General features: G+C 34.8%; 1 protein-coding gene across 4 annotated transcripts in view; it reads right to left on the bottom strand.

Moving 5' to 3' along the window:
- LOC138702919 (neuropeptide Y receptor type 1-like) overlaps positions 1–13629 on the bottom strand; it is a 709682-nt gene that overhangs the window by 141854 nt on the left and 554199 nt on the right. For all 4 annotated transcript variants that reach the window (XM_069830324.1, XM_069830323.1, XM_069830322.1 and 1 more), the window contains one exon: positions 8950–9167. In XM_069830324.1, coding sequence (XP_069686425.1) covers positions 8950–9167 — 218 coding nt within the window. The remainder of the gene's footprint in view (positions 1–8949; positions 9168–13629) is intronic.

Genomic DNA, 13629 nt, shown 5'->3' with positions numbered 1-13629 from the left:
ATGTTTTCAGAAAAGAGCTAAGACAGCCCAGCTTTTACAGAGGGGCGAGCAGAAGCAGGTGGGGGAAATCGGGATGCGACGTAGGCAAACGGACAGTACCTGTGCGAAAATATGATTCAATATTGAAAGCTCTTTCGCCACTGGAAAACGCGAACATATTTCTGGAACGTACTATACTCAGTAACTCAGTACTGCTTATTATCTGCGGTCTTGGTTCTGTGTGGAGTTGGAACTTCCTTAGTAGAAGGGGTGGGAGTGAAGTACATTCAAAAACTCAGGTACAATAAAAATTGAAGTAAAAATAAAATGATGTCCCTGTATAAAAATCCAACCATATGTCCCTTCTCTTTTTCTCCCTTTCGTGTAGAAGTTTCTTTGAGCTGTCGGTAGATACGTAGGTCTTCTATGAAGAAGGGTTCCCTGGCGAGTTCGTACGCTAGTCTCGACTTTGTGTATTTGGAGATACCCAAGGTGGTTTTCAGAAATCGTGACTTCACTGCTTCCAGAGTCATTAAGTCTTTTAGGCTCAGCTTTTCCCAGATGAGGTCTATTCCGTAGGTTGCGATGGGAACTATTTTTGCGTTGAACAAGGCCATGGCGGTTTTGAGTGATATTCTGGATATCGCCTGGATGTCATATATGGCTTTTGTGCCAGCTGCTGCTCGGGATTTTATGTGTATTCTAAATGACCTGGCGATGGTTTGCAGAGTTAGACCCAGGCATTTGAAGCTGTGTACTGTCCTGAGAGGTTCTGATCCTATATATATTCTGTCCTCCTTAGCTTCTTTGCCTCCGTTGCGGAATGTCATCTGTACCGTTTTTTCCATGTTAATTTCCATTTTGTTTTCCCGTGCCCACTTCTCAAGCTGGTTGGTGTATGTGGAGTTAGATCCGAGGACCATGTCATCTGCGTAGATGTAGATTTTGACTTCCTCCGTCTCTTGTTTAATCATCTGAACAACATCATATGTGGCGATGTTAAAGGGTAAGGGGCAATTTTTCAGCTCAGAAATTCGCACAGCGCAAGGGCTTGGATTACTTCTCTTGCGAGAACTCGACCCACTAGCTGCCCAGTTGTTCTATCATGTTTCGTCCCCCACCAAGTGGTAGCTGTTAGGTTACCTCCATTTTCGGCTTCACCCTTCAAAATTATCTAATATTCTTTGATATGGAATGGCGAAAATCAGAGTGAGGTAAACAGGCTTGGAGTTCACATAGTCATTTCACTCAGTCAAAATTTTGCTTACAAGGACGGGTTTTCGCGTACCATTAAATATTTCTCGTTCCACTTTTCCCATTCATTCATCCTGTGAGAAAGAGATTTCATGAAGAAGAATTTCATACCCGTCGTCCATAATGTCTACATAGAGATCGAGGACACCGAATTTTGTGGTGCCAACAACACGAGATCTTAACAGATGACCAATGGCGCTATATTCTCTTTACGGATGAATATATCCTTGGCCAGTATCCAAATTCAAGGAGAAAACATAACTGGAGGAGGCAACGAGGTACTGCAGGAAGATTTAGGTTTATACAGAATGTTCGTAAATTCAAAGGATATTACATCGTGGTGTGGGGAAGTGTAATGATCGATAGAAAACTGATGTCATTTTGATTCTTCCTCACACTGTGTGTTTTTGATTCTAATAAAGACTTATTAATATTTTACCAGCAGTTGTTATAATTCTTACGCATCATTTCTGGAAAAATTAACTTGTAGATATGAATATGAATTAAATCCGACGGTTAGTTTAAGAGAAATTGCTATACGCAGACGGGCATAGAGACGGCATGTCCGAATAAACCTTTTTGTGTGTCAATGATGATGAATAATCATATATATCTGCAAAGATCAGGAAAAATATATTTTCAACCATTACAACATTTCCTCTTCTTTATTTTTAATTAACAATAGGTGATTAAGTCTCTACTTCATATAAGGTACGTACATCGGGGGAAGATGCCAGTAGGTGGAAGACGCCACTATGATGATATTTCAGTAATCAGCCAACAGATGGCTGTATAGCCTAATCCAGCCAGAGAGTATTTATTTTATTTTATTTTATTTTATTTTATTTTATTAATTTATTTATTTAAATTTAAATATACAGAATAAAGAATATAATTACAAACAAACAAACAAGAGAAATAGAAATAAAATAATACAAACAATATAAAAAAAGGAGATACAGTAGTATTAACAAAATTTGAGACCGAATGAGCAGCGCTCGTGTTCGTTCGCAGTTCAGATATAATATTAATAGGCCTATAAGAGAATATAAAATAAAATAAAATAGGAAATAGAATTAAAATTACAGTTACAGAAATTATATAATACAATATTAATATAAGAGAAATATAGGAAATAAAAAAATAATAATAATAAAAATAAATACGTAAAATAAAATAGGAACTAAAAATTTAAATTACAGCGGCAATGGAATTATATAATATAATATTAACACTAGAGAAGAATAATATTGCACGTGAAAAGTAGGACTATATATTTCAAAATTATAGAATACAAATATAATATAGGTTGATTAATTCATACACATAGACTATAAATTTATTTAATCAAATTGAAGATATTAACACGTTTCTAATTTTCTTGTTATATGTTAGTGGGTTACATGTTAGAAGTTCTGGGTGTAATTTAGTTAAAGCATTGTACAACCGAGGGCCAAAATTAATGCTATGCTTTAGACCAGCAGATGGGAGACATTTATGTTCTACTAACGTTGAATTAGTATTTCGTCTTGTGTCATAATTATGTGTCTGTAATACAAACTTATTACGATTTTTATGATAAAATTTTAACAGTTTATACTTATAAATTTGTTCAATATTAAATACATTAAATTCAGAATAAATTAATTTAGTTGAATAATCAAAACGTTTCTTCAAACAAATTTTAATTATTCGTTTTTGTAGTAAATTTAACGGACTAAGATTAATTTTTGTACTTCCACCCCAAACAATTATACCATATTGAATGATAGACTGAAAAATGGCCAAATAAACATTTCGTAGAACTCTAATGGGTAAGTAGCATTGAAGATTAACGAATTTATAAATTGTTTTACGAAGCCTCTTACAAAGATAAGTAATGTGATGAGGCCATTTTAAATTCTGATCAATAATGATACCCAGATATTTGACATACGTGGCTTCTTTCAAAGATGGACATTTACAACTTTTGGGATCTAAACAATTTTCACTGTGTATTATTAGTCTATATTTATCGCTAAATTTTAAATTTTGAACACTGGCAGCTGTTAACGAAAAAGGAACTAAAGTTGATTTAGATATATTTAAAGAAAGGAAGTTGGAATTAAGCCATTTTTAACAATATTAGCACCTATATTAGCATTTCTATATGCTTCTTGCCAAGAAAAAACACTGAAAATAACTACTGTATCATCCGCTTATGAATATATAGATCCATTAAATTTTTCTAAATTTATATTTAGCAGATTATTAACATATATTAGAAATAAAATAGGTCCCAAAATTGTTCCTTGCGTATGGGCAGAAGTCTAGTGCACGGTTGTGAGGAACAGCTCGTGTGACTTAATTCAATGCCGTTGCTAAGGAAGTGACGTCAGATGTTGACATTTTCGTGAAGATTAATTATATTTTCTTCCCAGGATAAAGTTTCACGTTAAATCAAATGCAGACGGACAGAGAGTTGGCACATGCCGAAAACACTTTTTTGGTGACGCAGATATGAAAAACTATAATAATTTCGTTGTTTCGGAAGAACACTGACATAACTGCAAAATTGAGGTGAATATTAAAAACAAGTTCTATTTGACTAGTGCTATTTAAAACTACCCAAAAATTGTAATATTGTCATAATATTTATATATATAACGTTATAACAATTTGAAAAACCGCAGCATGTGAATTTTCCAATACGAAACCGGAATACATACGTAATATTAAAAGTGTCTGAATATGTATGATAAGACTTTCTTGTGTTAAATTCTAACGTACCTTTTTTACATGTTTCTACCTATTTATGGGTAATCCTCAGAACTGGTCGTTGTTGGTCTTGGCGCCTCTTGTTTTGTTTCCTGTGAGGGTGTGTTCGTGTGGTGTAATAAGGAGTCAAAGAGTGTGTGTGTTCTGAAATTGAGTTGTGTGTTGAGAATTTCGTTGGGGTGTGTTTTCGTGTGTCTGTATATTTCATATTGTTCTAGTGTGTTTAGTTTCTGGCTTTTTGGTTGGCTGTGTAGTATTTCCATGTCTGTGCTGATGTCTCTGTGGGTGGGGTTAACATTTGTGATGTGTTTTTCATATGTGGAAGTGTTTTGTAATTTTGTTACGGTTGTGATGTGTAAACAAGGTACGTTAGAATTTAACACAAGAAAGTCTTATCATTCATATTCCGAAGTGATACAGTGTTAAAAGTTGTGTAATCAAGATGTATTAAAAGTATGTTACAGTGCATCATTAAATGCGATGATATTAGTTACGTGAAGTAGCAGGACCACGCCCGTGCAGCACGACATGATGTAAACTCGTGCACTAACTTCCGCGACGCTCGCCATAACGAGTTTTACTGTAACCCATCTCCACCAAAGACAAATTCTCTTTGTACACAAATCCGAAGGGGACTGGTTTGCATGCTAAAGGACCGTTAATAGCTACATGATACAGTAATTATTGTGGAACGAGTCCCACACCATCCCCAAAAGAGAACATTCACCAGTGACAAGTCGGTCGGACTGACAAGAGAACGGCTGGGTCTCCTAGAGACGGCCAGGTTATCCAGCGATGTAAATCTCCACTGATATTTTCATTTAGCTCGTACTCAAGAAATTATATTGACGAAAGGTTTGAAACAAGGATGTACACTGTCACCAATGCTTTTTAATATATAATATACCAAGCACTAGAAACATGGTACAAGAAATGTGCTGGAATGGGTTTTGTAATAGGGGACAATACACTACATTCATTGTTATTTGCCGACGACCAGGTGATATTTTCACAAGATGAAGAGGATATGGAATATTTGGTCAGGAAAATTGATGAAGAATATCGTAAATAGGGTCTAAATATGAATTATAATAAAACAGAATATCTGTGTGTAGGAAAGGAAGTTTCCAACATAGTTATAAATAATGAAATAATAAGAAAATGTGATAGTTTTAAATATCTTGGTACACATATAACCTCAACAGGAACATGTCAAAAGCACACAAATTCCACAATTTGGGACATCTGGCCGAAATCTACGGCTGACCACTAGGATCTAGAATACAAAGCAGAGGTTAAATGAAAAATACAATATGATTGCGGAGAGAATACGGAACAATGATAAATTTAAAAATAAAATACAATTTGATTTCGGAGAAACATGAGATGAAAATACATTGAAGAGTAATGAAATGAAGTAAAATCGCTTTAGGTAAACAGGCCATAAGAATATTACATGGATTATTATGGAGCAAGAACATATCAAAGGTAGTAAAAAAATGATGTTTCAGAGTATAGTAGAAAATATAACGTTGTATGGGTCGGAAATGTGGCCAATTACACAAAAAAACAAGGATAAGAATTGTGGAATTGCATTTTATGAGAATAAGTTTTCAACTTATAAGACAAGACCGAGTAAAAACACAACATATCTGGGACAAAATGGAAATTAATTGTGCAGTAACAAAAAAGTTGGAAAACAAACAACTCCATTGGTACGGGCATTTAGGGCGTATGTCAGGAACACGATGGCCCAAACAAATTTTACAATACTCTCCGAGAGGTAAGAGAGAAGAGGAAGATCCGCTATGAAATGGAAATCTCATATAGCTAATGCTATGGAAGAACGTGGACTGCAAATAGGAGACTGGAATAACCGGCAATTTTGGAAACAAAAGACTAACTCCTAAAAGGGGAATGTCGAAGAAGAAGAAGAAGAAGAAGAAGAAGAAGAAGAAGAAGCTCGTACACTGACGTTAAAAGATACCTGACCTCTACTAATCGATAGTGATCGATAAATTGTTTGTTTAATACTGGTGACAGACTACAGTCACTAATCGGGATTATCAACCTAATCGCGATCGGGTTTGTAGTGTGTCACCGTCCCGATGCGATCAGGAGCTAAATCCTGGTTCCAGAAGAAGATAATCACGCTGAGGCACGGCCCAGTGGACGAAAGCAACATTTTAGTAATCTTTGGTTTCGAATCACCTTGATTTATATTATTTAGGAAGTCGTGATAGCTTCTGCTGTGGAATTTTGTTACCTCTTCCATTGTATTATAAGAAATGGAAACGAAAATTAATGGCTAGAAAATGAATTTAGCTACTATTAGACATAGTGGAGAAATTTAATGCAGATGTGAGAAAAGTAAAAAGAAATATATTTACAAATGACAGACGAACTATTCATATATATAGCAATTGAAGGCTGCTGAAAGAAGTTTCATTTCAATAAATAATGACTTACAAACTGGAACTGGTTTCTTTTTCAGATTTTCAATTTCATTCTCCATTACGAAGCTATCGTTGAGATTAGGGTTGATTTTAAAAATATGTTTCATTACAAAATAATATATAAATTCTTGGCATGATCATATAAATTTTATAGGTTATAAAACCTCTTTTCAAAATAATATAAATAGTAATGATATAAATTCCATCAGTTTACATTGTAAACCATATAATTATTTTAACAAATAAATTCCCATATCAAGCTGCAAGAAACAACAAAAAAAAAAAAAAAGAAAAAAAAATGAATAAACATCAAAAGAAAATATGAACTTTAGGTGTTGTCCAGGAGGGAAACAAACATGTACGTATGTACATAGGGAAAATTGTTTCCTCTATGGTAATTCAGTGTGTCACCACAGTCTAGTATATACAGTCGCGAAGCTCAATACGTACTAAATATACAAACATTAGATAGTTGCTCACCACTAGGATCGCTAATATCGCCTCATTACAGACAATGCAAAATACAGTAGTATCGTCACAGTCTATTGTTTCTAGCACCCTCAAAACTCAAGCTTCGTGACTGTATATAGTAGACTGTGGTGTCACAACCTTTTCGGTAATCGCGATAATAGTCTGTCACCAGTATAAGTGTGGCCTTTTTAATTATTATGTATATGAATAGATGGAGAAGATAAGTCAGTGTCGCCAATAGTACATAAATATATCCGCATCGTAAAATTCAAAATTTCATCCCTCTCTAATGATTATATATATATATATAAAAAAAAGATTTAGCGGGAGACAGCTGATACTGTAAATTATGAGAATTCATTTATACTTAATCTACATTAACATTTTCCCAATTACTTTTTACCCTTTCCAATAATAGAGTCACCTATTGAGAACTAGCGGAACTAATTCAAAGTCTGTCCACTTCCATGTGAGCCCGTTTGGTAGCACGATGGATGTCCATACCTGGTAAGGTTTATCTCGTCTCAGTAGCAATAAAACCAAGTCCCTTCAAATGAGGGCTGAGATTATAGGAGGGTTGTAAATTTTCAGGATTCCTTTCAAAATCTTGTCATTGTACAGGCTACCGGAACTCAATTTCTTGAAAGACAAGCTCAGTGACGGAACTACACAGTACAAAGAGAGATATTTTGTAATTTTACTTTGCGCTACAGAATGCATCAAATGGTCCCTTCCGCCACTGGATGGATGGACGGCACCGCTCCATTCCCCCATCGCCATAACAATACAGACGAAGTAAGACACATCTCCTTTCTCTCTCTTTTCACAGTGAAACAAGATACATCACACAGACTCTAGTCTGTAGTCGATTCCCATCCAGGTCCGCTCCAGTATGCTCGGAGGGATGGTGCCAATGGCTTCCACAATCCGGGCAAGGAGGTCTCGAAGGTCCCTGTCCTTCATATAACACTAAAAAAAATAAATCCAGTGGCCTGATGTCAGGAGAACGTGGAGTCCTATTCCGGGGCCCATCTCGTTCTATCCAACGCCCTTGGAATGCGCTCCGCACATCCAGCGACCAGTGGGGTGGAACACCATCTTGTTGAAACTACAACCTGAGGAAAGGTTTACAGCTGCAGCATGTCCAAGTAGGTCGTTCTTGTGGCAGTCTTCTTTCATTGTGTTCCTCCGTGTCCGGATTTTGGAAGTCATTGGTACCATCCCTAGATATCCTTCATATCAACTTAGGGGCTAATGTGGCAGTGTGTGTTTTTTGTTACAAACTTAATACATCATACGACTTGTATTTGTGAATAAAATTTCTTTATCTTTATTTTTTAGTATTGAGAGTAAACTAAAAATAGACACCCTGTATTGTTAAGTATATTCATGTATTTCTCAAAATATAATGCATAGGACACTGAATATTAAAATTATACACTCGATACCTTAAGAAGTATATCAATGTCCTTACAACGCACAGTAACTGATATCCAAATATCATTTTCAAATATCTCTTAATGCAGTTCCTGCCTATGTCCCTTTCCGGCCTTAGTTAATCAATCAATTGTAAAGGTTTTGCATTATCGTTTCAGCCATGTTTCTCTTTCCTTCATTATGCTGCAAAATTAATAAAGTTAAAACTATATAAAAGTACTGTGACTGAGAACTGGGATCTGGTGATCTTAAAGAAAGGGGCAGATTCAGTAAATGGGTTCTAAATAACGAACCACCAGGATTCAAACCGTGATTACCAATATGGAAAGCGTACTCTAGCTGTTCGTCCAACGATGCGTCAACTCAATAAAATGTAGAGTTCATAATTTTCTGTAAGGAAGGTCCAGACCATTCACTCTAGACATATAGGAGTGTCACACCTATCCTTGCGTTGAAATCTCCTGTGAAGAGTATCCGCAAAGTTGCATAAAACTGAAAAGTGTACAGAATTGTGTATGACGGCGAATACTGTCACATATACCTTATTAATCAGTGATAACAACCTAAGCTAGAGATAGAAGTTGTTGTGACTGACCTTCTTCTTGTTCTTCATAAGGTTGGCGTCGCGACTGTCCTGCGCGTTGCCGGGCGCCCTGGACCCCCACAGCCTGAAGGCCATCCTGGCGTACACGCAAGAGATGATGCAGAGCGGTGTGAGGTACTGCACCAGGAACATGGCGAAGCGGTACGCCAGCATGGCCGTGTCCGACATATGCACGTTGTGGCAGAAAGGCTTCAAGCGGACGCGCCCACCTGCAGGGCAAAGCAAAAATGACAGCTGTTGTGAAAAGAGTAGTCTCTTGTAGTTATTATTTATCCCTCAAGATCATTACTTGATCCAACTTTAACTAAAATTCATCCTCATTAAACAGTACCCCGTTTGATTTGAGACTTTAACAGTCTTCAACTTGAAGCGAGATTATTAAGATTTTGTACAGTATTATACAGAGTGTTAGTTAAAATTGGAAAATCTTTGAGGAATGGATAGAGGATCTAATAATAACAAAAAAAGTTCTTGTAAATATATAGTGAATTTCGCTTTGTTTTTTTTTAATTGAGCCGTTCAGAGCAAAAGTGGTGTAAGTCAAAAATGGGTAATGACGGTTAAAGTAAACATTCTGTAAAATACAGCGCAAAGTAGCAATTAATATTCAATTTATTTAAACTTAGCAAGAAGGTCATATTAATTGCTACTTTGCGCTGTATTTCACAGAATTTTTACTTAAAACCTCATTACCCAATTCTGACTTACACCACTTTTGCTCTGAACGGCTCAATTATAGGTACTTTTAAGTTCGCACATGTTTTCTTATTACAAATTTATTTTTACATATTTATTTACAAAGTATTTCTTTTTAGAAATCCTCCTGCATCTGAGAACTGTCATAAAAGACAAAGAGTACTTTAAGCATGTAAATATGATTACAAGTTCATTGAACCATTCATTATGTTCTGAAAAACGAAACTCCCTAAAAATACAGAGCTGCAAATACATTTTTCGATTAATAAAAATATGCCAGTTTTATAATGAGATAAGTATTACGAAAAAAGTAAAAGAACCAATGAAGTTAGTTTCATTTTGAATATAGGTGATGATTTAGCACTGCAGTTAAAGCTCTATGAGATTTGGACAACTGCGTTCCCCATACCACTGTGATCCCAAGGAACGCAGTTCCATTGAACAGTTACAGATGAGCCGACCAATAACAAAATTTCCCCATATTTTTAAATTTAAAACCTTAGAATATTCTAGGACTTTCATAAAGAATATTTTTTTTTACAAATATTTCATCTTTACTGGTTCAAAGAGTATTATATCCTACATCATCCAGCAACAGTTGACAATCATGCACCAATTAGTTACTCATTCATTTTCAACTTTAATATTGAAAATGTAAGATTTTTATTTTGTTTGAAAAAATTATAAATTCTCTATAAGTGCTAACAGTTATCATATAAATACCGAGTCCGCACCTGTGGAGTAACTGTTAGTGCGTCTGGCCGCGAAACCAGGTAGCCCGGGTTCGATTCCCGTTCGGGGCAAGTTACCTGGTTGAGGTTTCTTCCAGGGTTTTCCCTCAACCCAATATGAGCAAATGCTGGGTAACTTTAGGTGCTGTACCTCGAACTCATTTCACCGGCATTATCACGGTCATCTCATTCAGACGCTAAATAACCTAAGCTGTTGATAAAGCGTCGTAAAACAACCTACTAAAATGAAAAAATATAAATACCGAAATTGTACCAAAATTAGTCCTTTCCATTTTTAATCAACAGTTAAAAACATTGTTAGTTTCTCTAATAATTTAAGGCCAGGGCAGCATTTTATAAAAATTATAAGGTGTCTCTAAACTTTCTAGTAACACTGTACATTACAACAAACTACCTGTCCATTGGAGTATATTAATGAAAATTCTTGGAAACCCGTGGAGCTCCTGATTTTTTTTGCATGTGGTCGGCTAGCTTTGAGTAATGATATGCATCAAATTCAACATTTACACTAAACCCTACCAAAACCACATCACGAGCTTCACACAAATTGACAATTCAACATGTAACTATAAACACACTACTGCGTGAAAGGTGCGTGTTAAATGCTTAAAAGGTTCAATTAGTGAAGGATAAAAACTTCATTAGCCTGCAGCATTAAATGTACAATTCTACAACAGACTTGCTTGTTCGCATTTACTGTGACCTCTATGCATATAGGATGTCCCATAACTTTTGGCACTCCCATAACTAACGTATTTTATTTGCAGAGTGTTCAGATAAGTATCTAAGTAATATCAAATAAATGTTTTGTTATATTTCCGTCATTGACTTATCATATAATATCATGGAGTGGAATTCTTTATATTACATATTTACATATTTTACAATTTTTATTAAATTTTACAAATTGTAAAATATATAATATAAACAGTTCCATTCTATGATATTATATGATAAATCAATGACGGAAATATAACGAAATATTTATTTGATATAACGTATTTTAGTTTATATTAAAATGATTCAATTAATGAAGGACAAAAACTTGATTAGCATATAGCATTAAATGTCAGAGTTCTGCAAAAGATATGCTTGATATCGTTTAATGTGATCTCTATGTATATTGGGTGGCCCATAAATTGTGGTACACTCCCGTAATTAACGTATTTTAGTATCTAAAAATGGTTCAATTAGTGAAGGATAAAAACTTAATTAGCATATAGCATTAAATGTCAGAGTTCTACAAAAGACACGCTTGATATCATTTACTGTGACCTCTATGCATATCGGGTGTTCTATAACTTTTGGTATACTCCCATAATTAACGTATTGTAGTGTATGTAAAAATGGTTCAATTATTGAAGTATAAAAACTCGATTAGTTTATAGCATTAAATGTCAAAATTCTACAAAAATACTTGCTTCATCGCATTTACTGTGAACTCTACGCATATCGGGTGTTCCATAACTTTTGGTACACTTGCATAACTAACGTATTTTAGTTTATCTAAAAACAGTTTTGTATTTTCGTTATAGGGTTGACCAAAGCCTCCCGTTCAATACACTGAATTTTGAAACTCCATGAAATGCATCCATTCAAGTTGCATTTTGTGGAGAGTCTTAGAGATAGCTTATAGATTACGAAAGGCGTTTGAATTTTGCTTTTGAAGTGATGGTTAAAATAGATTATGATCCTAGTTTCCTGTCTTAAGTTTGATGGACAGATGATGCAAGATTTCATCAAAATTGAGTAGTGAATCGCCATAATGCATACTACTCAGATACAGAAAATTTTCTGACATTAAATTATAAAACTCCTGAATTACGTGTAGGCTACATTATATTGGAAAAGAAACGGATGATGTTTATGAGTGGCTTCTGTTATTATGGTAACCATGAGGGCAAATATGAACGGCAAGCAATTATGTTATACAACACTTATGTAAAATATAAGGAAAATGTCATTATGAAGACTGTGAGGAGTTCTTTGCTAATTATTTTTTACAAGGTGTTTCAGAATAACTACTCCTAATTTTGAGATATGATAAAAGTCATGAAATTAAACATTTTTAAAAATAAATTAGTGTCCAAAAATGTTTCCGTATCGATATTATCGATAAAAGTCAAAACTACTCATTGACCTTTTTATCGTCCAAAGATGTCTTCAATTGTATATAAGCTATTCCCGATAACATGGAAACAACTGCAATTGATTTATTTTTTGCTATATGTCACAACACAATCTTCGAAATCTTCCCCCCCCCATATCGTTATACTATCTCGACACGGAAGAATTTTTGGACGTTTATTACGAATAAATGTTTCATTACATTCCCTCTATCACATCTGAAAATTACGATCACTTATTTTGAAACACACTGTAAACGAAGAAGCTTAAAAGAACAGACTTGTTACTGTTAATAAGAGACGCAGCGGGGAAAAGAGGAACCAGTCTGTCTGCTTCAGGAATTGGAATGATGGCATGCTTGTTAAAACTGCTAAATTCAGCAACTGTGTAGACAGACAAAATATATAATACTTTCAGTCTCGATATAAACTTCAAACAACAACTTTCTGTGACAACAGATATTTAATAAACTTGAATATAGTATGTGATATCAAGGGATTGCATGTCTCTTTCAACCCTTACAATGGCATATTTCCAGGAAAATCCACACTTCTTTGTTTGTTTCAGGAACATTCTCGGGTGAGGAAATGATAGTGGGAAATCATGTGAGCGTGTATACCACGAAACAACTAATTTAAACACACGACACTTTTATTAAGGTGAACAATAAAACAATGCCAATATCTGAATTATGTAACAGCAAGTAAATCGATTACCTATTAACTTTTAGTAAAGGTTTTCCTTACACAGACGGAAAATCCGAGTATAATGAGAGAAAAGAATAATCAAGCCAGCGATTTACAACAACAACAATAATAATAATAATAATAATAATAATAATAATAATAATAATAATGTTTTATTTTCGCTGACAGAGTTAAGGCCATAAGGCCTTCTCTTCCACTCAACCAGCCTTAATCAATACAATACATATTTAAATTACGAATATTTACACTACACTTAAAAGGTTCTCCAGCAATATTCTTCAGTTAAGTTAACGACTAGTAGACTACATATTTATTTAAATGTAGATAAACCTATAAGGTAAAGGTCCACACCTGTGGAGTAACGGTCAGCGCGTTTGGCTGCGAAACCA

The sequence above is a fragment of the Periplaneta americana genome, chromosome 7 (genome assembly GCF_040183065.1).
Source record: "Periplaneta americana isolate PAMFEO1 chromosome 7, P.americana_PAMFEO1_priV1, whole genome shotgun sequence".
In the NCBI taxonomy this organism is placed as follows: domain Eukaryota; kingdom Metazoa; phylum Arthropoda; class Insecta; order Blattodea; family Blattidae; genus Periplaneta; species Periplaneta americana.
This window is presented reverse-complemented; position numbering and strand designations above follow the sequence as displayed.